Genomic DNA, 24,709 nt, shown 5'->3' with positions numbered 1-24,709 from the left:
TTACAGAGCCCCAGGGCCCGCTGCCAAGCTTAGGTTTCCAAATCAATGGAAGAACTCAATCCCTGAGTAATGTACCTTTCTCAGGAGACCAGGACCAGCTATAACAACAGACATGCACTTGTCTTCAGTTGACAGTGTGTCTAAATATTTCATTCAAAACAACACAAGAGGCACAGATTTCCTGATCAGTCTAGATTTCCAGATGGGGAAAACCTAGCTTAGGCTCATTGCGTTCTCAGCTCTTGTGGTTAGCTGCACCCCTTGAAGGGCCCCTCACCAGTGATGGAGATGGGGGCACCAGGAGGTAAAGAGGGTGACTGATGGTACGGCTTTCTCAGAAGAACTAGGACAAGTATGTGGTTGGACTTGAGGGCTGTCTAGCTGAGTCTTGCATGGTGAGGGAGGACTCAGTCTCCAAAACACTTGAAGAAGTCGCCCTTGGTGTTTCTCCTTAAGAGGAAATAGTTTATCAACACTTTGGAGAAACAGCATGCTGAAAACATCATGGCTTTGGTGGTGGTGATTGCATCACCCGCTTACGTGGTATCGTGCAACCTGTGGTGCCCTCTGCCCCTCGCTGTTCCTGAGGGAACCTGTTCTCTTTTCTTTTAGGTGGTGTTAGAGTCACAGAGGGTAGGAATGTGTCAATTAGTTTATAATTTGTTTGCAAATGACTAAAAGGCCAATCCAACAGTTTTTTTTTAAATGGTTGTTCTTTGGACTGGAGGGAAGGCGTGGTGCTGAAGAGCATGTCTTGTTCTTCCAGAGGACCTGAGTTGGGTTCCCAGCACTCACATCAAGTGGCTCACAACCGCCTGCAAGAGCAGCTCCAGAGGATGCAATGTCTCTGGTCTCCTTGGGCACACACACCCCCCATGCACTTATTAAAAACTTGTCACAAAATGTTTATTGTCTTTATAAAGCAGGAAGGAGTCCCTCAGTTGCCTCCTGATGGTACTTAGTAGTCTGGCAACATCAGGGATGGTACCTGTGATTCTCTGAGGGTTTTTTTTTTAACCCCTTTGATTACAAGATGGCAGTTACTGTTTTAAGACCCACATTCACTTTTAGGGTGGAAGAGAAAGAGAGGAGTAGTACCACAAACATCCTTTTAAAAAGAGAAAATAACCCTTCACTGGATCTTCTAGCAAACGGCCACTTGCATTTGATTGGCATGAATTGGTATCCCATGACCACCTACTATGTGCCAGCTGGGAAAGGGTTTAAGTTTCCCATGTGTGGGGAAGAGGAAGATGGGTCATAGACACTGAGTTCCGATCCAGCTTTGTCTGCCATAGGAGGCTGATAGGAAGCTAGCAGGAAACCGAATTTATCCTCTGGTTCAAAATCTCTACCTCCCGAACACTGTAGCAGAGGTAGGGCCCCGCAAGGCTCTGATGGAGGGAGAGGTAGAAGGAAACAGCTCTTAACACCAGTGTGAGCTGCGTGTGTAACACTGACCATGACACCTGATGGAAACAGCCTAAGGAAGGAAAGACTGGTTCCAGCTCACATCTTCAGAGGATTGCACTTCATTATGGTGGTGACTTAGAAGGGGGCATTAGAGACTCTTTCCATCATAGGGGACCAGAAAACAGAGCTTCCAGATACAGGGCCTGAGCTCCTGTCCCAAAGGCCGGCCTCTACTGCGGCCTTCTTCCACCAGCCAGGGCCCACCTCCTAGAGGTTCCCAAACCTCTCGACATAGCGCCCCCAGCTGGGGACCAGGCTTCAAAGCATGGTGAGCCTTTGGCGGACATTTCCAATTGAAGTCTTAACAGTGGCAGCTTCCAGGTAGGTAGGAAACATTTTGCTACTAAGTACCCATATCTGTATAGTGTCTGGCTTGCAGTAAGATGGAGGGGTGGTAAGGGTGGGGGGTGAGTGGTGTAGAAGGCTTAGGGGAGTGGCAGTGGGGCAGTCAGGAAGCCGCTCCCACCATCATGAAGGACCTTGAGGGAGGTCTGCTGAAAAGGCCACCCGATGAGGCAGTCTGCCTAGTCCTCATCCCGGCTTCCTCTCTGGCAGCGGCTCCATCCTAAAAGCAGTATGAGCCGGTGTCCATACTAGGGCCCGGCCCTGACCACAGCCTCCTCCTTTGATGGGACTTGTCTTTTCCTTCTCCAGGTCCCCCAGATCCACTGGGAGCTGTCCACCAAGAGGGTGCTCCTGATGGAATTCGTGGAGGGAGGGCAGGTCAATGACAGGGCCTACATGGAGAAGAACGGGATCGATGTGAATGAGGTGAGGTGGGCTAGTGCCGAGGGCAGGGGGACAGAGTGTGCTTGGGGCTGCTTGGCTAGGCCTGGGGCTCTGAGACACTGAGAGCCTGGCTGGGTCCTCCTAAGCATCCGTATCCAGTCCTGGGTTATAGTGGCAATGGGGATAAGCCTCTCTGGGCGTGAGGCTGCTGCTGGCTTCTTTGCTCACAGCAGCTAGGTCCATACAGCTGGGCAGTGGTGCCCAGTCAGGGACTCAGTCTGTCTGTCTCTTTGGTGCCTGTTTATCAACTTCCACCCTGCCTTCCTGGGCCGCCACTGCAGGACTCAGCATGGAACCAAGATGACTGCGGTAGTCACCTGGATCAGTTTCTCAGAGCAAGGGAAAAGATGAAGCTGTGTCCTTACTTCCTGTTTCCCCAGTATCAGGGAAACTGGCTAGTTGAGAGCAGGCTCTACCCAACCTTCTGCTTCCTGGTCACCCCAGGACCCCTAGGAAAAAGGACATTGTGCTTTTTCACCCACATGCATTGTTACTGAAGTCCTCTGCATGTGTGGGGTCTGGGTACTCAGGATGCCCAGGCTAGCATCAGACACCCTGAGTTTTCAAGAATGAAACAAGCCAGACTGACCTCTCTGGTCCTCAGTTTTCTTAGTGGAGGTGATGGACCTGATGACCTCTAAGGAGCCTTTCTATTTGAGTATTTTATAGGCTAGTGACTCTGGCTGAGTGAGCACTGACTCAGGGTGCTTCAGGAGCCGCCTGTTTCAGAACAAATAGGGGAGTTTGTGTAGCTCTGCAGATCCCTGGGAAATAACCCAGGGTGCATGTTGAAGGAAGCTGCTTGTTGGTTCCTGACTGCCCAACTAGCTTAGATCTGAAATAATCACACAAAAACTGTACCATTTAAATCACTGCTTAACCTATTTGGTCTAGCTTCTTATTGGCTAATCTTACATTTTAATTTAACCCATCTCCATTAATCTGTGTATCACCACATGGCAGTGGTTTACCAGCAAAGTTTTAGCATGTCTGACTCTGGCAGCTCCATGGCATCTCTCTTACTCTGCCCTTCTTTCTCCCAGCATTCAGCCTAGCTTTCCCTGCCTACCTAAGTTCTGCCTTGTGATAGGTCCAAAGAAGTTTCTTTATTCATTAATGGTAGTCACAGCACACAGAGGGGACTCCCACATCACCTCCCCTTTTCTGTTTAAATAAAAATGAAGGCTTTAACTCTAACATAGTAAGATTACATATAACAAAACAGGTATCAAACAAGAATTACAGTTACAATATTTATATCTACTTTATATTTTATCGTTACTAAAGAAAACTATAACTATAAATTCTTCAACTTTATCAAAGACTCCAGAGGATATAATACTACCTAAATAAATAAGAAGTACATTGTAAGCAACTTCTAAACCTCTAGAATTGACAGAGATATCTCACTGTCTGGACAGTCACCCAAAGTTTTTCTGTACTGTTGGGGCATCCATCTTCAGCCTACTGACCAGCAGACTTTTCCATGAAGGAGGAATTTCCAAAGACAGCTCATTTTAAAATGTAATGTATAATTAAGAAATATAGCTCGATAGAGAATCATCTATAATATATATTGACAGTTTGTCAGTCACTTTTTTCTGTCCTGCAGAATGTCTAGTAGACTCTTTCATGTAGCAAGAACCCTGAAAGAGCATCTCACCTTTAGGCAAGTTCAGCAGTCATTTCTCTGTGGGTCCTGCATGTCCAGTAAAGCAATCCAGGCAAGAGCAATTTCTTGCCCAAATGTCTAGCAAATTCTATAAGGAGCCTCTTTGATGCCCATCTTCCTCTTGAAGTAGATTGGTGTTGCCAGGAGCAGACGTGTCTCATTGTCATGAAAAGTCCTAAGTTATTAAAACATTTTAAATGCCATATTCTGTCGTCTTTGAAAGGTTTGAAGAATACCTACCTATCTGAAATACATCTGTACATCTGTACATCTAGAAAATCTAACATGACTACAGTCTTGACTATTACAGATGATTCTCTATTGAGCTATATTTCTTAATTAAACATTACATTTTTAAATGAGCTGTACAAACACAATAACTTAATCAAGAGCACAATTATATAGCAAAATTGACCTTAAATTTGTATCAATAAACCAAGATCCATACCAATGCAAATTATTCATATCTATACGTGCACATGAGTATCTGGGGTAGGAAGGGTTGCAGAGTCTTCACAGAAGACCTCACCACAGTATAAAGCCCTTGAGTGGTCAGTGCTCACCTGTCATTTGTACCTGCAGCACAGGCAGCCCTGCCTAGGTATGCTCACCTTCTGGGAGCCAGAAGCCTGCCAGGGCTGCTCCGTTTATATCCCTGAGCCTAGCAGCATATATATCCAGGGATCATAGTTGCCAATAACTTTCAGAGCTGGTGGCAGCAATTGTCATTGGTCTCATTAAAAGCAAAGGTTGTACAGGAGTCTTCTGCAGGCAGACAGGGCTTCTTCTAGCCACAGAAGGACTATCGATTGCAAGACCTTTATCGAAGGTTAATTGGATTTCAGTGAGTGTGGGTTGAAGATCCTGCCTGGGCTGAGGCCTGACTTAATTGCCTTGAAATTAGCCAAGAGAGAGGTGAGTGAGTTGGTACCACAGGGCTGCAGGGACAGATGCAGGAGGCCTGGTGGGCAGACATCACATGACTACAAGATTGACTGGATCCAGGGGCACTGGGCAGAGATGCCAGTCAGGTACTTCCTTAGGGAGAGGGCCAGTCGGAAAAGTGGGCCATTGTTACATGGTCTTGGATTCAGCTCTGGTACCCAGGATCCCCAGGAGGAAGAGGATGAGGATGAGGATGACTATGGAGTCTGTCTCCTCCCTCTCCAGGGAGCAAACTTCTGTTAGAGTGGGGGGTTGGATTTAGGACTTAGCTGAAACCTTTGAAACCTTCTAACAAATCTTCTCTTTTAGTACCTCAGAACCCATTTCCAGAGATCAAGGTACTGAACCTCCTTGGAGCTGTGGTCATAGGCACAGAGGACCTATAGCTGGTTCAAGGCTCCTTAGCCTTTGCTCTGTTGCCTGCTGTCCCTAGTTTGCTCTGCTGCCCGCTGTCCCCAGGTCGTGCCCCTGCTGTCTCATGCTGGCTGCTCTGGCTGCCTTCTGCTGTTCCTGTGGTAGAGGTGTTGCCTCTTCTTTCCCTTTGAAGTCAGAGTCACCTTTCAGCATGTTTTCTGAGTACCTACTATGTGCAGGCACTGCCTGTGTGTGCTAGAATAGAAATGTGGGTAGAGCCAAGCATGGGGCTTCTAAGAGACCTGTGCTGGACAGGATGGGTACCTGGGATTGTCTGGCTCTGCCGTTCATTGCTCTGGTCCTCTTGAGTAAAGTACTTGAGATAGGAGTCCACGTCCTTTTTGCTATGTATGGGACAGATGCTATCATGCAAGCTTTATAAGCAATAGGATCGTGTAAAAACATTTTCTATAATTCATAATTCATGAGGGTATTATTACTCATGGAGGCATCTCTTCCTCTTAGAGTCTTTGCGAACCTTTGTTTCCTTCTTGTCCCCTTTCTGTAGGCTGTGAGTGTATAGATTTGGACGTACCTGATTGGTATGCAGTGCCATCGATCAGAAAAGCCGGGCTGAAGTTTCTGCCTTTCCCTTAATTACTTTCATTTCTGTCTCTACCCTATGTGGACAGAATAGAACTCTCCCGTTTTTTTGTCAGTATTGTTCTAACCTCCTTCTGGCTGGCTCAGCATCTTCCAGCCCTTCTGGCTGGCTGGTATCCGAAGATGCTGGGGACTCAGTTCCTGCAATCATCAGAAGGGAAATAGTTCTGCTCTCTCACTCCCATCCCTCTTAGTTGCTCGTGAATGTTAGGGGGTCCTAGTAGTTCCCGGGGACTTGTTTTCTCACTGCAGAGGTATTGGTTGGGCCGAAGGAATTTTCTGGAGCCTCTCTTTGTGGCGTCCAGTGTTGTCTCTGGACGGTCATTTGTCAGCTGTCCTGCTGTGGTGTTGCTGTTAGGAACCCAGGTCTCCCTGTGTGCAGGAGTCTGCGGGTGACCTGGAGTATCCTTTGATAGCCGAGGCACAGCGCTGAGCCTAGAGTATACGCCAGTACACGATGACACCGAAACTCCAGTCTCTGACTGTCTTGGCAGGACAATGTCTGTCCAAGGGCAAGGGAAATAGGGAGGGAGAATCCTTCTCCTGGCCTTTAATTTTGAGGTGCAGTCTCTGTGTGAGGTGAGTTGTCTCCCTAGAAATAAGACTCCAGATGCCCATACCAGTTCCTTCCTCTCACATGTGTCTGATAGCAGTGACTCCTGGGACTCACTTTTGCCCCTTGGGGTTGATTTGCAGGGCATCTCTGGTAGAGAGATGAAGGCTTTTCTGTCTCTCAGGTACTCATGGCTGGCTCTCATGTTAAGTCTGGTAAGGCTTAATTAGAGAAGCCGCCTTGGTCTTTTTGTGATAAAGCACTTACTGTTGTTAGAGAAGTAACTTGAGGAAAAGTTTATTTTGGCTCATGGTTTCTAAAGGTTGCATCTGTCATGACGGGGAGGGTGTGGTGCTTGGAATGGCTTTGTCTGTGGAGGGGGCCATGACAGGGTGGGTCTTCATATGGCCGGAGATCCAAAACCAGGTCTCAGGCAGAACCAGGGGCAGATATGACCTGAAATGACCTACATTCACCAGCCAGGCCCCACTTCCTAAAATCTCAACCACTTTGCAAATAGTGTCACATGGTGGGGACCAGGTACTGAAAGCACCAGCCCGTGGTGTGGTTAAAACGAGTCTTTACAGAAGGCTTTCCAGGTGCCACCATCAGAGCCACTCCCCAGTTTCCTGTGACCCCCTGGCACTTCTGCTCCTGTCCTCACTACCACAGTGTAAGGCTGAGGAGTTCAGGGACATCACCTCACAGCTTGCCCATCTGGGATCGCCATGTGCCATGCTCATCCTGGACAGCCGTGTGCCGTGGTGCCGTGAATGCATCGACTTTAGCGCTGGGCAGAACTGGGCAGTGCTGGGCAGCTGGAGTGGTCTGCGGTTTCTGTATCTCACTCTTTGTTCCTGGTGACAGGAGGAGGGTGATGGTGACATGCCCCAGTCAGCAGGCTGGTCTCTGTGGAGAATCTGGCTGGCTCTGGGGACAGATGTCACGACAGCAGCCTCCCCTTTCTCCCACAGACGCTGGCCTTGCTTTGGAGACACCCCCACCCAGGAACATACATAGACTTTTCCTTGGGGGTAGGAATGAATTAATCCACACAATTATAGACCAATTAAACTACTTTCAGCCACTTCAGGCCTTGAGAAAAGTCCCAGAATAACTCCTTGATTTAAATATTATTTACTCAATTAATTCTTTACTCAGCCTTTTTATGGAGTCCTGTTTTTCCCGTCTTTCCTACTGTTAGAGAATAAAGGCGTTTGTAATTAGTGAAATCACGTATGAGTGGCACGTTCCTTTCACACAGTACAATTCCGACTTCTGAGGGGCTTTTTAGTAAAGAGCACTGTCCTGTGCCTTTGCCTCGAGGTGTGGACGGGGGTGGGGGTGGGGGGGAGTCACCCAGCCAGGATTTCCTCCTAGGTCCTTTTCTTCAGACAGAGAGCACCTCAGAAGTCATCCTCAGGGAAGCTCCCCCTGCAGTGGAGAAGCAGGCGGACTGACCATTGAGCACCTGTTCTCTGGAGTCAGGTTACTTGACAGATCGATGTCACTGTGGGCTGAGCAAGCTATCAGGCTTCTTCCTGTCTTTTATCGCGCCCCCCCGCCCCCTCCCCAGCCCCTTCAGCCATTTCCTGCAGAGAATGACTAGTATCTGTCGCAGAGCCCTATGCATCGTGGCTACTCCAGAAATGTGCCCCTGCCCATCAGGGTGCAGACACCAGAGGCAGCACTGGGGGCGTGGCGGACCGTGCCTCAGCAGATGGTACAGCTGAAGTAATAAGGAGTAGTCAGACGGGCTCAGGGATATCAGCCTTTCTTTTGGGATGCCACCAGCCCAGCAGAGGCCTGGGGACTTTTCCAGAGCCCTGAATACCTGTGCTGGTAGGAAGGGCTAGATGCCCTGTGGAAAGATTGATTCCTAGAGAGGCTGTCGGCCTAGTTCTGCAAGATGCAAAGAAAATTCACCCCAAACTAAGAAAACAGAACCTCAAGAGTGACATGCCCTTTCAAAATCATTCTTGAGTGTAGTTCACCCAGCACTGTGCCAGTTCCGACTCCCTTCCCCTGAGGATTTTTTTTAATATCTAAAGAAATGTGCTTTTCTTTGTTCTCTAGAATTAGGAGCTCAGCCTGAAGTCATGCATCAGCTTGTAGCTTTTTTCCAGTTGGGATGCAAATAGTTTCTGCCCAGTAGAAAAGATAATCCTAAAGGTTGATCTTTTTAAAAACTTTTTTTCCCTTAAGACCCCATAGGACAGTAAGTAGTTCCCATTTCATCCAGGAACTCTCCTTTCTTCCCACTTAAATGCTCCCAGTAAGTCCCGGCTCACAGATGCTCTCGAAGCATGTCTGCCATCGCACTTGCTTCCTAACTGATGGGTTAAAAGCCTTGGCCACTTCATTCTTGGCGTGTCTGTGAGCCATGCTTATGACACCAACAGTCACCCTCAGTAGGAACTGGTATACATTTTTCTCTGTGTCTAAAACAGTGTGTACCGCATTCAAAAACCAAAGCGATGACATTTGTGTATCTAACCTTGAGTAATGGCTTTCTCCTGGGTAGTGGTATTTGACTTTGAATTGTGAGGTTGCCCTGTGAGGCGGCCGAGCAGATGGCGTCAGATGACGTCAGTCCCACGTAGCTGCTACTTGGAGATCGAGGACTGGGGTGGCTTACCTCTCAGGCCACTCGTGCCCACAGCGGCAGCACCAACATGGCCTTAGTGCTGGGTTATCGGCGTTAGCCAACTCCTGTTCTTTGCGCTCTGCCTTCTCTACCTGTCGATCCTAATGACATCTGGTTGACCTGAACATTCAGAACTGCTCCCAAGCTGGCTGGGGAGTGTTGAAAGGGTGTGCGTGTGAGTGCGTGCGCACACTCTCTCTGGTGTCTCCACGCGTGTGTATGGCAGTAGTCAGCAGCACCCCCACCTGCCCATGAAGATCAGGGATATGAGCACCCCCACCCTGGATCCCCATGCCCCTGAAAGGCCATCTTTCATTGTAGAAATAAGGGGCCCGGAGCGATTAACAATATTTCAGAAAGCTTAAGGGAGATCATACATCTCCCCGTGACAGGTTTGCTCAGACTAAATGAAATGTCACTTCTCCACATTTTGACTGGAATTCCGTCAGCTCAGTCTGGCTGCGCTGCTTATCTTGGGCTGATCAGGAGCCCTGATTGGACTTTATATGCGTCCTTGACAAATAAAAATGAATGATTACTTAATAAATGGAATCGGTTTGTCAGATAGGGCCTTTTGAAGCGTGCCTCGAGGAGCTCCAAGGAGCCTAACAAAAAGGGTTCTTGGTGACACAGACGTGGGAAACTGGCTGGCTTATCCAGGCCTTGCTATGGCCAAGACTCATCTCCCAGGAATTAAAACACAGTGACCCCGGGACCCCTGAGATTCGACCTGGGGCAAAGTCTTATTCCTAATGAGAATGAAAGTCCCAAGGTATGTTTTACCTGGGGCAAATTTCAGGCATCTGAGTGCTGGTGGGGTAGGGTAGTGCCTTTGGCCTGTTTTGAAGAACCAGTGACAAATACCACAGAGACATCTACAAGAGGTCACTAGATCCCAAGCCCTGTGACATGCTCATTCACTTCTGCAGTCACCCATGAGAATGGCTAGTCCCTGAAATCAGCAGTGTAAGCCGCTGGTTCAAGGTCTCAAGGGAAAAGTACAGAAGTGGGTGTGAGCCCTATAGACGGGCTTTGTTAGGTGACTGGGGAGCATACCTGCTTTGAACAAAGGGGGCTCTGCTGTGAGCAGCTTTAACCTCCGTGTTCTCAGTCCCCTGTCTGCAAAGTGGGGGGGGGGCTTATAATTGTTCTTGCCTTTTGAGCATTATTAGCAGGATGGCAGCTGTTGTTCTAATGCAGGGTTATTTTATTCAAGTTTTTTTGTAGCCTAGGCTATCCCTAGACTTGCAACCCTCCCATCTCGGCTCCCGAGTGCTGAAGTTAGAGGTCTGTGCCACCATTCTCGATCATTACGCATTCTTGATATCCTGACGGTGCTGATTATAAATGGGTCTTGGGGGAGACTGATGGGATTGGCGTAAATGCCAGGGGGACACAGCATCTTAAAGCCCATGGAGAGCTCACTCACAGCGAGTGCAGAGTCTTCCTTTGCTTGTCTGGTGCTGGTACAAGCAAGCGCATGTGTAACGGAGCCAGTCTATAGCACATCCATTACACCTCAGTAAAGCCGTTTAACAGACCAGAGCCAGTCCCCGCTACCCTAGGAGTTTATGATAGTGAACCAGATGGCCATTTGTCAAACAATCACACGAGTCATTGCAAGTGCCAGAAAAGAGAAAGGCACGTATCCTTTAGGGGTGTATGGTGAGAGCATCTTCCAGCCCTGGATAGGAAGGAAGAGGGCCGGCACCTAGAGGTGGGGAGATGGCAGGACGGCTTTGTGGCAGCAGGAACGGGTTGCACAAATGCCTGAGGTGGGAAGGACTGGGATCATGGAAGGAGAGGAGGCTGATGTGGTCCGAGTGTGTGTGTGTGGTGCACCGTGAGAGCAGGAGAGAGGCACAGAACGGTTGAGGGAGAATCTTAATCCTCAGCCTCCTTCATCTCCGCTGCGTTCATTTGTTAATGACTTTGAGGTTCAACTGAGGCTGGGAGGAACGCTAAGGGCAGTGGGTGTCTTGGGGTGTCTATCCTCTGGCCGAGTCTATCACTGTCCCCTGGATACCCATTGACAGATCATCTGGGGGCCCTGGTCTGGTTCTATTCACCAGCTGCTCCCTAACTGGGAAGAGGCTTTTAGCTTTCATAATAAAAAAAAAAAGGCAGTAGAGATAAGAAGTCTGCCTTGGCAGGGCGTGCAGAAGTGACAGGATGATTTAAATGGCCTCTCCAGTGTCGTTTCTTCTGTACAGACATCATAAATCAGATTAGCATTGGGCTCTGGGGGATGGGGAGAGGGGAGCAGGGCCTGGACTCTGGGGCCGTCTAGGACCAGCCTGGAGGCAGGGCAGCTCCAGAGGAGGGTCTTTGTATCTGTCACTTGTTCCTGACCCAACCCCGTTCCTTGAGGGAGTGGGTGGGATTGTTCCCACAACCCATTCTCACCTTTGGGAAAGAGTGGTGAGGGAGGAGAGAGAGATGGGGAGAGTGGGCAGGACGGTGGGAGGTGAAGACTGACAGCCATCATTCTCCTCCCTTACACGTAGGAAGTCACAGTGGGAACTCAGAAAACTCTGGAGGCTAGGGTCCCAGCACGACTGAGTTCCAAGTGGTTTTATTGTGTGGCCGTGTTTGAACTGAGCCTCTGTCTTCGATGTGAGAATGGCATTGTCTCAGACTGCTCTGGCCCAATGGTGCCTGGAATCTCTTGAACGTGGCTAGACGGGACGAGGAAAGAAGTCCCTGCAGCAGGTGTGGGAAGGGCAGAGCACCCACTCAACTGCCTCTCTTTCAGATCTCCTGCCACCTGGGCAAAATGTATAGTGAGATGATCTTTGTCAACGGTTTCGTGCACTGTGACCCCCACCCCGGCAACATACTAGTGCGGAGGCATTCGGACACGGGCAAGGCTGAGATTGTCCTCTTGGACCATGGGCTTTACCAGGTAGGAGAAAACTCTGCTCCTTCATGGGTTTGGAGCCCACTGATGCCCTCCAGAAGCCCTGCAGATGGGGGACAGATAGCTAAGGTAGCTGGGACTGGGAGCCTCCCCTCCCCCAACCCAGCACCAGAACTGTCAGTTTTGTATAGTCCTAGCTCAAGGGTTTCCTGAACCTCAGCATCCGTGCAACAAAGCGAAGTTGCTCGGGCCTCTTTTATAGCCATTGTGAGGAGCAGGTAGGAGGAGTGTGCCAGGGTGGCTGTGTCCTCCCAGGGAACTGCAGGCTGCCTCAGACTCTGCTGGGTGTGTGTGGGATCTTCAGGAGAAGGATAACTGCATATTTAGCCCTCATGAAGTAAACAAGGTTGAGACTGCTAGGACTGGAGGCCGTAGACTTTGTCTTCCGGAAGTTGGGATAAGCAGCCAATAGGAATGAGCTGCAATCAGCACCATCAAAGTGGGATGTTCACCGTCAGCCTGGGACCCTGGCTTGACTTGATTCCGTGTGGCAAATGGTCCTGAAGAGGTTCCACATCCACCTCAGCTCCTTTCTCAGGCCGTGGTACCACATCGCTAGTCTCAGCCTCCTCTGAAAGGCCTGGTAAAATAGGGTGCAGGTCAAATTTGGCCAGCTGTGTCACATGGAGCCCCAGTGACAGCTGGCCCTGACATAACAGAAGTTTCTTGGCTTGCTCACATGCTAGTCCTGGGTGTGGCAGCTGGAGTCCACAGGGCTTTGTTCCCTAGGATTCACAGGAGGAGACAGCAGAAGAGAGGACTAGGGGATGTGTGGGAGAGCTTCGAGGGAGGCGGAGACTGTGCATGTCTTTGTGGGGGACCAGGGAAGTAGCCTGTACCTAAAAAGGAGATGGTAGTATAGATTTTGGAGAGCGGTCAGCAGTCTCTGCCAGTTAGGACCAAGGCTTGCGGTACAGGTTGAGTATCCCTAATCCAAAAATCTGCACTCCCAGCCCTTGAAGCTTTGGAGCTCTGTGATACCACAGGTGGAAAATTCTATGCCACGTCCCTTCATTTCATGCTCAAAATTGCTAAACACATTGTATAAAACCACCTTTAGGCCATGTATGTAAAGCATGTAAGAAACAAATGAATTTCATGCCTAGATGTGTGATCCAGCCCCAAGAAATGATGGATATGCAAATCCGAGAAAGAAGAACTGCAATCTAGAATGCTTCTGGTCCCAGGAATTTCAGATTCATTATATTCAAACTCTTGGCTTTGAACTTGGGCCCCTAGAAACGGCTGAGTGTTGGGGGAGCTGTGGCCTTCCTCATCCCCCTGGGCAGTGGTCAGCACTTGTCCAGGGTTCAGGCCTGGGGCCAAGAGAGACTGCCTGCTGACTGCTGCCCTGCTCTAGGTGCTCACGGAGGAGTTCCGCCTAGACTACTGCCATCTGTGGCAGTCTCTGATCTGGACCGACATGGAGCGGGTGAAACAGTATAGCCAGCGCCTGGGGGCCGCCGAGCTCTACCCGCTGTTCGCTTGTATGCTGACAGCCCGGTCCTGGGACTCAGTCAAAAGAGGCATCGGCCAAGCTCCCGTCTCTGCCACTGAGGTAGGTGACCCTCTCCCAGGTGCAAGGCTGGGGCCTGGGGATCCCTTCCAGCCCGGCGTCTAAGGTTCGTGATTGGTGGGCTGTGGAGGGAGGGCTGGACTGGAGCTACACAGGATGAGAAGTAGGGAGGAGAGTAGGAACTGGCACTGGGGTGAGGAGGGCAGGGGAAGGATAGCCTTCTGTGTCCCCTGGGGCCTCATTAGCCTGGAGGAGAGATGAGGCTTGTGGACTTAAAATCCTAGACCTCAGTAGCTTGGTGAGATGCCAGGCTTTCTCCGGCACCTTCCAGGGGCCATCTTACTCCTGTGGGTCTTGTACTTCTTCCACCCACTGGGCACTGTTCCCTCTGCCTGGGTCCCCTCTGGCTTCCTCTCCATCACAAACAGCTCTGTCCCAGTGAAGCAGCCCCTCCTTCATTCATGACCTTAGTCTGTCCAGACAGGATGCAGACTTTAGGGAGCTCATGTTCCCCATGTTCCTGTCCACCTCTGCATACCCGCCCAGGCTCACCGGAGTTTTTTTGGTTATTAGTGAGCAGACGCAGGCTTCCCTGAGGCCTCTCTTCACTGTAGGTACAGATGTGGTCCTCCTCATGCTTTTGGAGACCATGGACACTGCTTCCAGCCCCTCTTCTCCCTGGTCCCATGGCATTCCATGTTCCCATCAGCCATTTGGGCCTCAGGGCCCTTCTCTGCGAGCTGGCTTGTCACAAGCACCTCTCACAATGGCTGGATCCAGAGTCTCAAACCATGTCTTAAAGAGTCTACCCCTCACCTGTTATTAGCTCATTTTCCTTCAAACCACCCGCTATTCCAGGCTCACCAGCCTTAAGAGGCCCCCTAGAAGAGGGGCGATCTAGGGATGGTAGAAGCTACGCTTTCTGTTTTACTGTCATGGCATATCAAGTGCCTGCTCCCAGTTCCTGGAGTTCATTCATTCAATAAATATTTGCTTTCGCTGGCCCCTGAGCGTGTTTCCAGGATCCTGTGATCAACAGACAGACAGGTCTTTTGTGTAATTTACACTTTGGTTGAGAGAGACAGACAGTAAACAACTGAACAAACAGGCAGGTGGGATAATTGCAGGTTACGGGCGCCTTGGAGGAAACAAAATGATGGGAGGAAGGGGCTCGGGGCCTGGCTCAGACCTGGGGTAGTGCCTGATAGCCGAGCTGAGGTGTGAAGCTACGAGAGACCCCACACTCCCAGCACACCAAGGCCCAATGGCAAGAGCGTTTGGTGTGGTCTGGAGGGTGGCGGGGCCCAGAGAACACCACGTGAGACTATGTGCTATGGGCAGAGGAATGGACTCAGCTCTCAGGAGGAAACGAAGCCTTTGGCAGGCTTGGAGCAGGATGCTCAGGTCTGCTTTTTTAAGAGTTTCTGTGGAGTGAAGTATGATGGGCCAGTCACTTAGGAGGGAATAAATGCTCACAGCCACCGCTGGTTGAGAAGGAAACCAGTAGCCTAGGGCTAGCAAGTAGCTCTTGGTTCCTGAAGAAGGTGACCTGAAGGGTCAGATAAACAGTTGGGCTCTGGCTGTTGGGCACATACCCATCATCAGGACCCAGGCAGTGGTAGAGCACAGAGGACAGTAGATAGGATGTGCAGGGCTGGGGTGGGACCTGGGAGTTCTATCCACGGACTATATAGGGCTGGGTTTGATTAGGGCTTCTTCCAGGCCAATTGACGTTGGCATCCAGTAGCCTTTGAGAGTCCTTGGCCTTTCTCAGTGTACACGAGTGCCGTCTCCAGGGCTTGCCTGGGAGTCAGCCTCAGATCACAAGGCCCCAATGCTTTGCTTTCCTTTCGTGTGTGTGGGGATGTTCCACAGGGTGTCAAGACAGCTATGTGCTAGAAGCTCCCACCTGAAGCTTATTAGTGTTCTCTTGGGCTCCCCGCACCCCTGGCACTGTGAGCTTTGTGTGCCATACCACCCATTCTCATGTCTTCTTACCACCTTCTAGGACTCAGAGATCCGCAATAATGCGGCCAGCTACCTGTCTGAGATCAGCCAGCTCCTTAACCACGTGCCTCGCCAGATGCTACTCATCCTGAAGACCAATGATCTCCTCCGCAGCATTGAGACCACCCTGGGCACCCGGTCCAGTGCCAGTTCCTTCCTCAACATGTCTCGGTGTTGTATCAGGGCACTGGCCGAGTGAGTATGCTCCCGTCTCGGCCACCTCCAAATTCCAGGAACTGTTCCATGGGCTTTGCTTTCCCTACCACTCAATCCTTAGGGCCCAATCTTGGTTTATCAAGCTCTAGATCTCCCTTCAGAGAACCAGAGGGGCAAAGTCAGCTGCAGCGAGTCAGCAGGTGCCTTGAGATGGTTCCTTTGTGTGGTCTAGGACGCCTGAGCTTTGCCAAATGATGGCACCTGGGATCGCATCCTCCCAGCCCAGCTTTCCCAGATGATTCTTTCCCTCAAAAAAGTTTGAAGTTGGTTTTTGAGCATCTCAACCCATTTAGGTGCCCTCTAGACTTGTGATCAGGAAGTCCCAACATCCCTGTTTCTAATTGGCTCCTAGTACCAGCCTAAACATGGAGGCCATTGCTCTTTATCCTGGAGATGTGGCTGTGACCTGGGGAGGTGTGACTAGTAGGCTCTCTCAGGTCACAGATCCTTCTAGATGCCTTAGCATCCTGGAGACACGGATGATAAGAACCATGCTTCTTCAGGATCTAGGATAAAGGATCTAGGGGATCAAGCTCTGGGCCTCCAGTGGAGTCGGGTGAATATACTGCAAAGGCTGTGGTCTGGCAGGATGTTCTCAGCCCAGAGAAGAAACCTCGCTAGTGTGGCATCTCAGCCTGTCAATCCCGGGAAAGGAATGGATTATTCTGGACAACTATTTGGCTGCATAGATCATTCACTAGCAAATATGGGTTGGGTTAAAACAAAATACTCCTACTAATGAAGGGCAGAGTGTGGTTTCTCTTTTTCGCTGAGGGCCAAGGAAGCCAAGTCTTAAAAAGAGAAAGGTCTTGGGTTTGGAGCTCAGCAGGGTCTGGGAGGTGGAGAGCCATTTGGTGTAAGAGACTGTTTAGAAGTCACTAGCACCATAGACAGATAAACGGGCAGACAGAGCATGGCAGGGCCTCTACAGAGAGTTCAGGCTCAAGTAGCAGAGAGGGAGTCCCTTCCTACAGGTTTCAGAGGAAGAGCGGGTTTCACACCATGTAGTTGACACAGCAGGGCCCTGTGTAGGCTGTCCTTGATTGCCATACAGCAAGGGTTGAGGGGGTTGCTACATTTCCTGGAAGGGTGTGTGACCCCAAGGATGAGGGAGGAGGGCCACATTCAGTTTAGGTAAACTCATATGATGGAGGGTGCACCCTTTGATGTCTTGGAATCTGATAACCTGGCTCTGTTAATGTCTTCTGGGAAATGAGAATTATGGAGCCTGCTAATCTCCTGGGATCCAGACACCTGGGGAGTCTCCCAGGGGCTTACAGGTTCACGGATAGCTTCCCAGAGGAGCCTTGTCATTGCTTTTACCATTGTGGCTTGATTAGCTGCTAGCCGAAAACCTAACAAGAGGTCATTATCATAAATTCTAGTTTTTGTTACGTCTTTTGTTTGGTCAGAGAGACTGAGCCGGGTGGACATGTAAAGTGCTCAGCTTCCCAGTGTCACCAGACCTTCTGTAGAGACTTTAACTGTATTTGAATTGGGGTGGAATGGGACTCTGCGTTGACGTATATTTATTGTGCTTTTCAATTAAACCATGGAGTGTTCTACTGGGTGAGGGAATCAGAGCCCCTGTGCCTCATTATTTTACTGCTTTGAATATCTTCTTTGGGATATTCGAGTCGTCCTGTCCCCCCATCCCCCCACCCCCCTCAGTTGGGCAGCTGTATAGTCAGGTAAGCAAGCGATCCCCAGGGTCAGGGAGCTGTTGAGCTGGCCAGGTCACCTGCCGTCTCTGATTCTTCTCCATGATGCTGAGGTGGTGTTTTCTCACCTCTGTTTTCTTCCCTCCTCTAGGCACAGGAAGAGAGATGCCGGCTCATTCTTCAGAAGGACCCAGATATCTTTCAGCGAGGCCTTTAGTCTTTGGCAGATCAACCTGCATGAACTTCTGCTTCGAGTGAAGGGCTTGAGGCTGTTTTGCTGGGTTTCCACTCTCCTGGGCTGGCTGACTCGGGCTCCACACTGAGTGTGGCTGTCATTCCCTGCCCCTTCCTAGTGTCTCTCTACACCTCATTCCTTCTTTCCTGCTCTGAGTACCAATTGACCTGTGTCTGCCAAGGGCTGGCCTGTGGTGCCAGGATGGTCGTCCTTGGCACCACCTAGCTCTGCTGTTGGAGCCCTCTTCACTGAAATCTTGTCTTGGGGCCCTGGACTGTACTGCGGAGTGAGTTTGCTTCTTCTAGGGAGGGGATAAAGCAACCTTCTTCCCATCTCCTGTAAGTGCCATGGGCTTGGTCATCCCCACTTTTCTGGGGATTGGCAGAAAGGACCAACCACATGCGCCAACAGGGCATTTCACTTGTAGGAAATAAGCAGGTTCTTGAACTTGCTAAAGAACAGACTTCGCATTTTTGCCATAACACTCCCAACGGTGTCTCACCTCAGTGAGGAAGGCTGCATCCGGGAGTAAACGGTGCCGCTGTGGGTTCATGCTGTCGGGGTGATACCTCCAGTGTTGTATGTGTTGTTTCAATAAACCCTTTCGAGGTTGCGGGCACTGTCCCTTCTGACTCCAATGCTCCATTTGGACTTTTGGTTGCTCTTGGTAGCTGCTTCCTTGGGAAACCCCTAGGTTTCTCAGGGAGGCCTAGGAGAATGAAGTCTGGATTGGTTCATTTGCTAGGCTGGGAGCAAATCCACATGGCTCGCGGTGGACTTGAACACCACTTACACTGGGACCTTGCCCCTGTGAACCATGCAGGCTGTAAGACTCCTCCTGCCACAGGGCCACACCCTGCTTCTTGGAGGCTTCTCCTCTTCCATCTACATCCTGGATCTTCCTTGTCGGTATTAAAAAGCCGCAAGCTCGGACCTCGGGCAGAGATAGGCTCCCCCTTGTTTCTGATGCCTGGGGCACTGGGCTCATTCAGATGGTTAGGTCCTAATTTACCTCTCACCTCCGCCTCAGGTCTAGGACTGTACCTGGTCCTTCCAGGTCTTTGGAGACATCAGCCTTCCTGATGGAGCATTCGGACACATCCATGTCACCTGTTGAAACGCTGTGTCTAATCATATTGCCTTGTCAGTGTTCACCTCTCCCAAGTCCACCATCGCTCGGACGTCTGCATGGCCTCTGGGGCTCCGAGACCCCACACGTGGCAGGCTCAGTTCCACGATCACCCACGCTTACAGGCGGGTGACTCTCTGATCAGAGAACCCCACATCTGAGCCTTATTCCTGTTCTCTTTGCTAATGATACAACACACAGATTTTTCTAGTGATCAGAGACTATTACATTCTTTTATTTTCTCAAAGAATTGATTGTTCCTGGTGACCAGTTGGATGTACCCAGGGACCCGGGGGACTAATTCGCAAACTCTGTTATTAATCACAAGGATACGCACTGCATATTCTATTTTATGGCGTCTTTTACAGCCCCTGAAGTAAATATAAATGTTTTTTCTGTTCAAGATAATGGTCGCTTGCTTTTTTGCTTCGGATGTAATGGTTGGCTTACTCTGGGATTTCAAACAGTTTCAGGATAGGAGGGTGAGAAAAGAGTTGGGAGTGGAGGGTACTTTGTAAATCTAGGAGTAGGCTGGTACTTACGGGTGACCTCCCACGGCACTGTAGACGAGTTGTTTTATGTGCCTGAGCCGAGTGCCTCTAAGTACCCAGTACGTCGATGCCCTGGCCTTTGGTTAGTGCTCTGTAAGCATGGAGATAGTGGGAATCTTGGCAGACTTCGCCATTTTCAGGGAGGTTAAACTGTTTTAAAAGGCTGCATGTTCTCTCACGGGCACCGAGGAGGTGCTGTGAGGACGGCCAGGTTACTGTCAACAATTTATCTTTTCCACAGCAGGATGGGAGCTGGTCAGCCTCTATACTGCAGACTGTAGGGGCCTTCTTGACACCATACAGGGCCACCCTGTGAAGACAGAACGGCTCTAAGAGGCCCCCAAGCAAATCCTGGGTAGTGGGGCAGATGGGAGATCAGCAGCAGTCAGTGTGGGTCCCTGTGGAAGAGTGGTCTTAGCAGGGTAAACAGTCAGGCAGGTGTGGCTGGAGCAAGAGATGGGCTCTGAGCCAGCATGTGGCCTACAATGAATAGAACTGGCAGAATAAATAAAGCCAGAGTGTGGTGCATTCCTGGCAGTGGGGACACGAGGCACATTGACTGCATGGGGGGGGGGTCCATATTTAGCAGGAGACCTTCAACCCCAGGTAACCTGGTGCTACTGTTCCGGCTTTGTCAGTATTGCTATAGGATAGGGTCATTTCAGGTTCCTTATCCTCAGCAGCCCAAGGATCTAACTGGGGACATCGCCTTGGGCTGAAGGAGGTGCCTCCAGCCATGTTTGGCAAGGAGCCATTTGCTCAACAGCCCTCTGCTGTCCCCTTCCCCATAGTTTTCTTCTTTCCGTTTTCTTTTGTTCCTTCCCCTCTTCCCCCGTCTTCTTTGCCCTAGTCTATGAAGCAAAGCCTGGAGGGTCAGGTGGTCTTCATCTGATGGAAGGAGGGCTCAGCCCCAGGAAGGGTCAGTGGGAGGCCTGGACTGTGCTGCCATTGCTGGTTTCCAGGAGATGCTATGGCAGCCCAGCACCAGCCTGCCTCCCCTCTATGCCAGGCTGCTGTCGTTGGCCAGGACTGCAGGGATCATGAGACTCTTTCTTCCAACTCTGCCTTTGGTTCCGAGGTGCGGAACTCCTGACTTTTCTTCCCACGTTTCTCCTCCTGGGGAAGGGTCAGGCTATTGAGAGCAGTACAGCGATGGGTGTTCAGCTCTGCCTTTCCAGCTCCTCCCTGCTCCCCCTCCCGGCACCATGCATGATCTTTCTATAGATTCCCCTGTGTAAACCAGCGGCTTGGGGTCCTCTTAAGTCCTGAGTTTTGCCTCTGCGAGTCTGGGTGACACTTCATTGGTAATCAGCTTCCAGGGGTTGTAGTTTTGCTGAACCAGGGACCATACTGAATTGTGAGGATGGAGAATAGTGGTTTTTGGGGTGTGGTCCCAGGACAACCCCCAGTCCACCACCCAGGAACTTGTTAGGAATATAGACTCTCAGGGCTCTGCCCAGACTCACTGAACCAAACCCTGGCCCAAGGCCGCCAGTTGCTTTAATAATTCTTCCAGAATATGTTGACACATGCTTACCTCTGAAGTTCCACCTCAGTGGCTCTCAGGCTTCCTGCATAGCAGAATCCCTGCAGAGCTTATGTGCCTGAGATTCTGAGTTAGTTGGTTCCAGTGCACACCAAACCCGTCCCAAGCTTTGTGGCTAACTTGTTATTCTGAAATAATTTTCAATCGCCAGCAGATTTGCAGATTCATCATCCCCCTTTCCCTTGGGAAACATCTCACACCCCCAGGTTGCCTTGATTAGTAAGATGGACATCGGCTTTGGTACAGTGTTAATGACCGAAGTCCAGGGGCTGCTGATCTGGCCCGTTCCTCCCCGATGCCCTCTCTGCGCTGTGGATCCCGTCTAGACCATTACTGTATTTCATTATCCCATCTCCTCAGACTCATTTGATCTGGAACAGCACAGCCTCTCAAAACTTCCTGTGATCTGAGGCCTTGACTCCTGGGAACAGTGCTGGTTAGGGATTTTGTAGACTGGCTCTGTCTGGTGTCTAACGCTTGAGACTAGACTTTGTTGAGGGGTTTCGATTAGGGGCTCACCTTCTTTATCCCACCCTGTTGTAGGAATACAACTCTAATGTGACATTGCTCTCTGAAGTTCCCGAGCTGGGGTTGGGACTCCTGCTTTGGTCTCATATGCCTTCCAGATTCTTCCAGAGAAGGAAGACACAGCTTAGGAATCCTCATCTCTGGGCATCAGGCAGAGGCTCTTCCAAATCAAAAAAGCTTTCAAGAAATAAACCCCACAGATAACACAAGTCAATAAGCACAAGGTAATTAAAATGGTATTGTGGTTTCCATGTTTACATTAGCTGTAAATGAACTCTTTAACCATCCCTAATTGTAGTGACCAGTGGCTATAGCACCACCAGAACCTTAACCATTAATCCCCTTCCTCCCCAAGAGGCAGACTCACTGATGGGAGTTTGAGAATGGAAATGACCTGTGGGCTTCATAGGGAGCCGTCAGCCAGTCATGCAGGGTGGGTCTGACCTGGCAGCCCACTGGTGCTTACAACTCTAGCAGGGACAAAAGAGCCTTCCCTGGACTGTGGCCAGCTGTACTGAGATCTGCTGGTCATGAGCGATGGAGGTGATGGCTGGACCTCTCCCCGGGGTGATAATAAAGAGGTAGAGTCAGAGGGATCAGAGACTTTCTTCTCTTCAGTATAGACGTTGGGTGAACATGAAGTCCTTTCAGACTCACCAAGCTGGAGAACAGAGGTCAAAGCGAGGGATCTGGCTGTTTCTGCCCTCACGGTGCTTCGAGAAGGCACAGCTCAACTGCCAGGGCTATTTAGGTAGTTAGAGCTCCTTTGCAGCCCAAAGCAAGCGGGTGTAACCAGGTGGCCATGAGTGTCCACAGACGGTGGATGCACCATCTCCAAGTCGGACAGTTTAGGGTAGCATTGAAGGGTAAGGACAGGAGTTGGCCCAAGTTCTAGTCTTCTTTTCATGTGTTTACCCTAGATTGTCAATATGATCTTGGACAAGTAAATTTGGCCACAATTTCTCAGTTAGAAAAGTAGAGCTGCAGCTGTGCATAGGCAGTGGTGGCACACGTCTTTAATCCGAGCACTGGGGAGGCAGAGGCGGGGGATCTCTGAGTTTGAGGCCAGGCTGGTTTACAGAGTGAGCTCTAGGACAACCAGGATTATACTGGGAAACCCTGTCTCAAAAAAACCAAAAAAGGGAAAAAAGTGGAGATAATAATTTTCACTTTATTTATTATCTCTTATAATTACTGAGAGGACCAGGTTATATAAATGATAATGTATTCTTGGAGAAGAAAGCCACCTAGTCAATGCCCAGTAAATACTTACAATTAACTCCTGTGGCTCACTTATCCTTGAAGAGGACATGGGTTTGGTTCCCAGCACCTGCTTGGTAGTTCACAGTGGTCAGTAGCTCCAGTTTCAGGGGATCCAGTGCCCTCTCTGACCTCTGTGAATGGCTTTCGTTGTGGTCAGGGGTGGGACCATGATTATTTGTGAGAGTAGACCCAGGATACATGTCTGTTGTAGAAAATGGGACTGGGGGCTTCAGAGCACCAGGAGGACCTTGTGTCTGTCAATGAGTTGTCCCTAAGCCTGTGATTTGTGGTTGACACCAGGAGAGCCACGTTAGATCTGAAAGGTCCTGGTTTGTATTGAGTGTGGTTTGTTTGTTTAGCTGCTATGACGAATTTGCATGAACTTAGGGAGTGGCACACACCTCACAGCTTCAGTTTCTCCTGGCTCCAGAGGTGAGAAGTCTGAAACCACACATTGGTCAGGCTACAGAGAATGAAGGGAACGTGTTGCTTGGCCTTTTCTGGTCACGGAGGCTGTTTGCATCCCCTGCTTGTGGCTGTATCACTCCATCCTCTCCTAGCTGTCACGTTTCTTCTCTGAGCCTCCAATTCTCTGCAGAAAGACTGCTTTAATGAAACTGGACCTCTGATTAACCCAGAGGAATCTACCTTGATAGGATCACATCTGCAAAGCGCTCTGACCATGTAGGGTACCATTTGTGGACATCTTTGAGGGCCAAGAGCATGAATACTCTACTTCCCATGGTACTGGTAGTGCTAAGTCGGTGTTGTTCTGAGTGGAAGACTTACCTACCAATAAATACTATTTTAAGGCAGCAAAGATAACAATATTAATAGTGAATACTGAACACTGATCACATGTTGCCTCTGCATGGATTCAGCTTATAGGACAACTCTACATGGTCTAAGGAGCACCATTGTCACCTTAGATAGGACACACTGTACAGAAGGCGTGTGTCACTGTGGGAGGCCACCAAGGGCCATCATGGAGACAGACTCTGAGCTGAGGTGGACCACAGCCAGGACTTGTCCTCTGCCCTTTGTTGCATGACATGTTGTTCTGACTTTCTGTTTTCCTCCATTGGAGTGCACAGCTTGGCTAGAACTTGATCCTTGCCAGGCTGCTGGAGGAGAGGCCCTTGCTGCTTTTCAAAACCTCTTCTGCCTGGAGTTGCTGGACACTTGAGCACAGGGTACCGCTAGGTGAGGGTACCTCTTGAGTGTTATTTCTCACTTAGGCATTGAGTCCTTGAAAGTCAGGCATCTTGGAACACTGCCTGCCACGATACACCCTTTCCAGAAAATTCTCATGGGAGTTAGTATCAGAAGTACAATTTTTCTTTCTAGGAATATAGTAGTTGCAAATTTTTTCTCTTTCCCTCCATCCCCCCAAATCAGGGAAGAGTGGCCAGAATGTGAGGCGATTGGGAGGGAAACCACATCCATTCAGGAGATTTGAAGGAGCTGAGTGAGTTCTGTCTTGGAGTAGTTCTGATTCATAAGTATCACGGCAGCCGCGCCTTGAGTAGCCTCCAGTCCATCACCACGCTGGGCCATGCAGCCAGAGGTTAGTCTGGTCTTCCTAGTTCTCCGGTCACCAGGTCTCTGAGCCACTACTTCCCTTCTGTGGGAGGGCGGCAGCTGTCCCTGGGTGTTCTTGACGTGTTGAAGTGGCTGTGAATAGAGTTGCTAAAGGTGACATGGAAAAGCGACACTGCAAACCCAGTGGCGTGCAGCCCAGCGCTGGCAGCTTATCTACCCAGGAGCCTGCTGCTTTCACAAATACTGATCTTTACAAGCATACAGACTCCTGCCCAAATCATGGTCACAGAGATGGCATCCAGTACCAGTGGTGTTCCTGAGCAGGCTATTGGGAGCTGTGGAGAATAACCACTTCTCTTGGGTCCCCGCCATTCCTGCAGGCCAGATCCTCCCTCGAGGTTTCAAATGTATGAACCAATAAACCTGCAGTCCGTCACTCTGTCATTTTATGTGAGTTACTTTAAGTCGGTTACTTGATTTTGGAGGGAAGAAGTCCTGG

At 50.0% G+C, this 24,709-nt stretch overlaps 1 protein-coding gene across 6 annotated transcripts in view; it reads left to right on the top strand.

Annotated features, from left to right (window-relative positions):
* The window catches only part of Adck1 (aarF domain containing kinase 1), a 95,141-nt gene extending 75,960 nt beyond the window's left edge, over positions 1-19,181 (top strand). For 3 of the 6 annotated variants that reach the window (XM_075947922.1, XM_075947923.1, XM_075947924.1), the window contains exons 7-11: positions 2,128-2,244; positions 11,852-12,001; positions 13,377-13,574; positions 15,541-15,734; positions 17,568-19,181. In XM_075947922.1, coding sequence (XP_075804037.1) covers positions 2,128-2,244; positions 11,852-12,001; positions 13,377-13,574; positions 15,541-15,734; positions 17,568-17,739 — 831 coding nt within the window. In that variant the 3' untranslated portion in view covers positions 17,740-19,181. The remainder of the gene's footprint in view (positions 1-2,127; positions 2,245-11,851; positions 12,002-13,376; positions 13,575-15,540; positions 15,735-17,567) is intronic. The other 3 variants (XM_075947925.1, XM_075947926.1, XM_075947927.1) reach the window with 2 other exon arrangements.
* The last annotated feature ends 5,528 nt before the right edge of the window (positions 19,182-24,709 follow it).

Source organism: Microtus pennsylvanicus, chromosome 14 (assembly GCF_037038515.1).
Source record: "Microtus pennsylvanicus isolate mMicPen1 chromosome 14, mMicPen1.hap1, whole genome shotgun sequence".
NCBI classification, from domain to species: Eukaryota; Metazoa; Chordata; class Mammalia; order Rodentia; family Cricetidae; genus Microtus; species Microtus pennsylvanicus.
The sequence above is the reverse complement of the archived record's forward strand: the minus strand, read 5'-3'. Positions and strand labels throughout refer to the sequence as shown.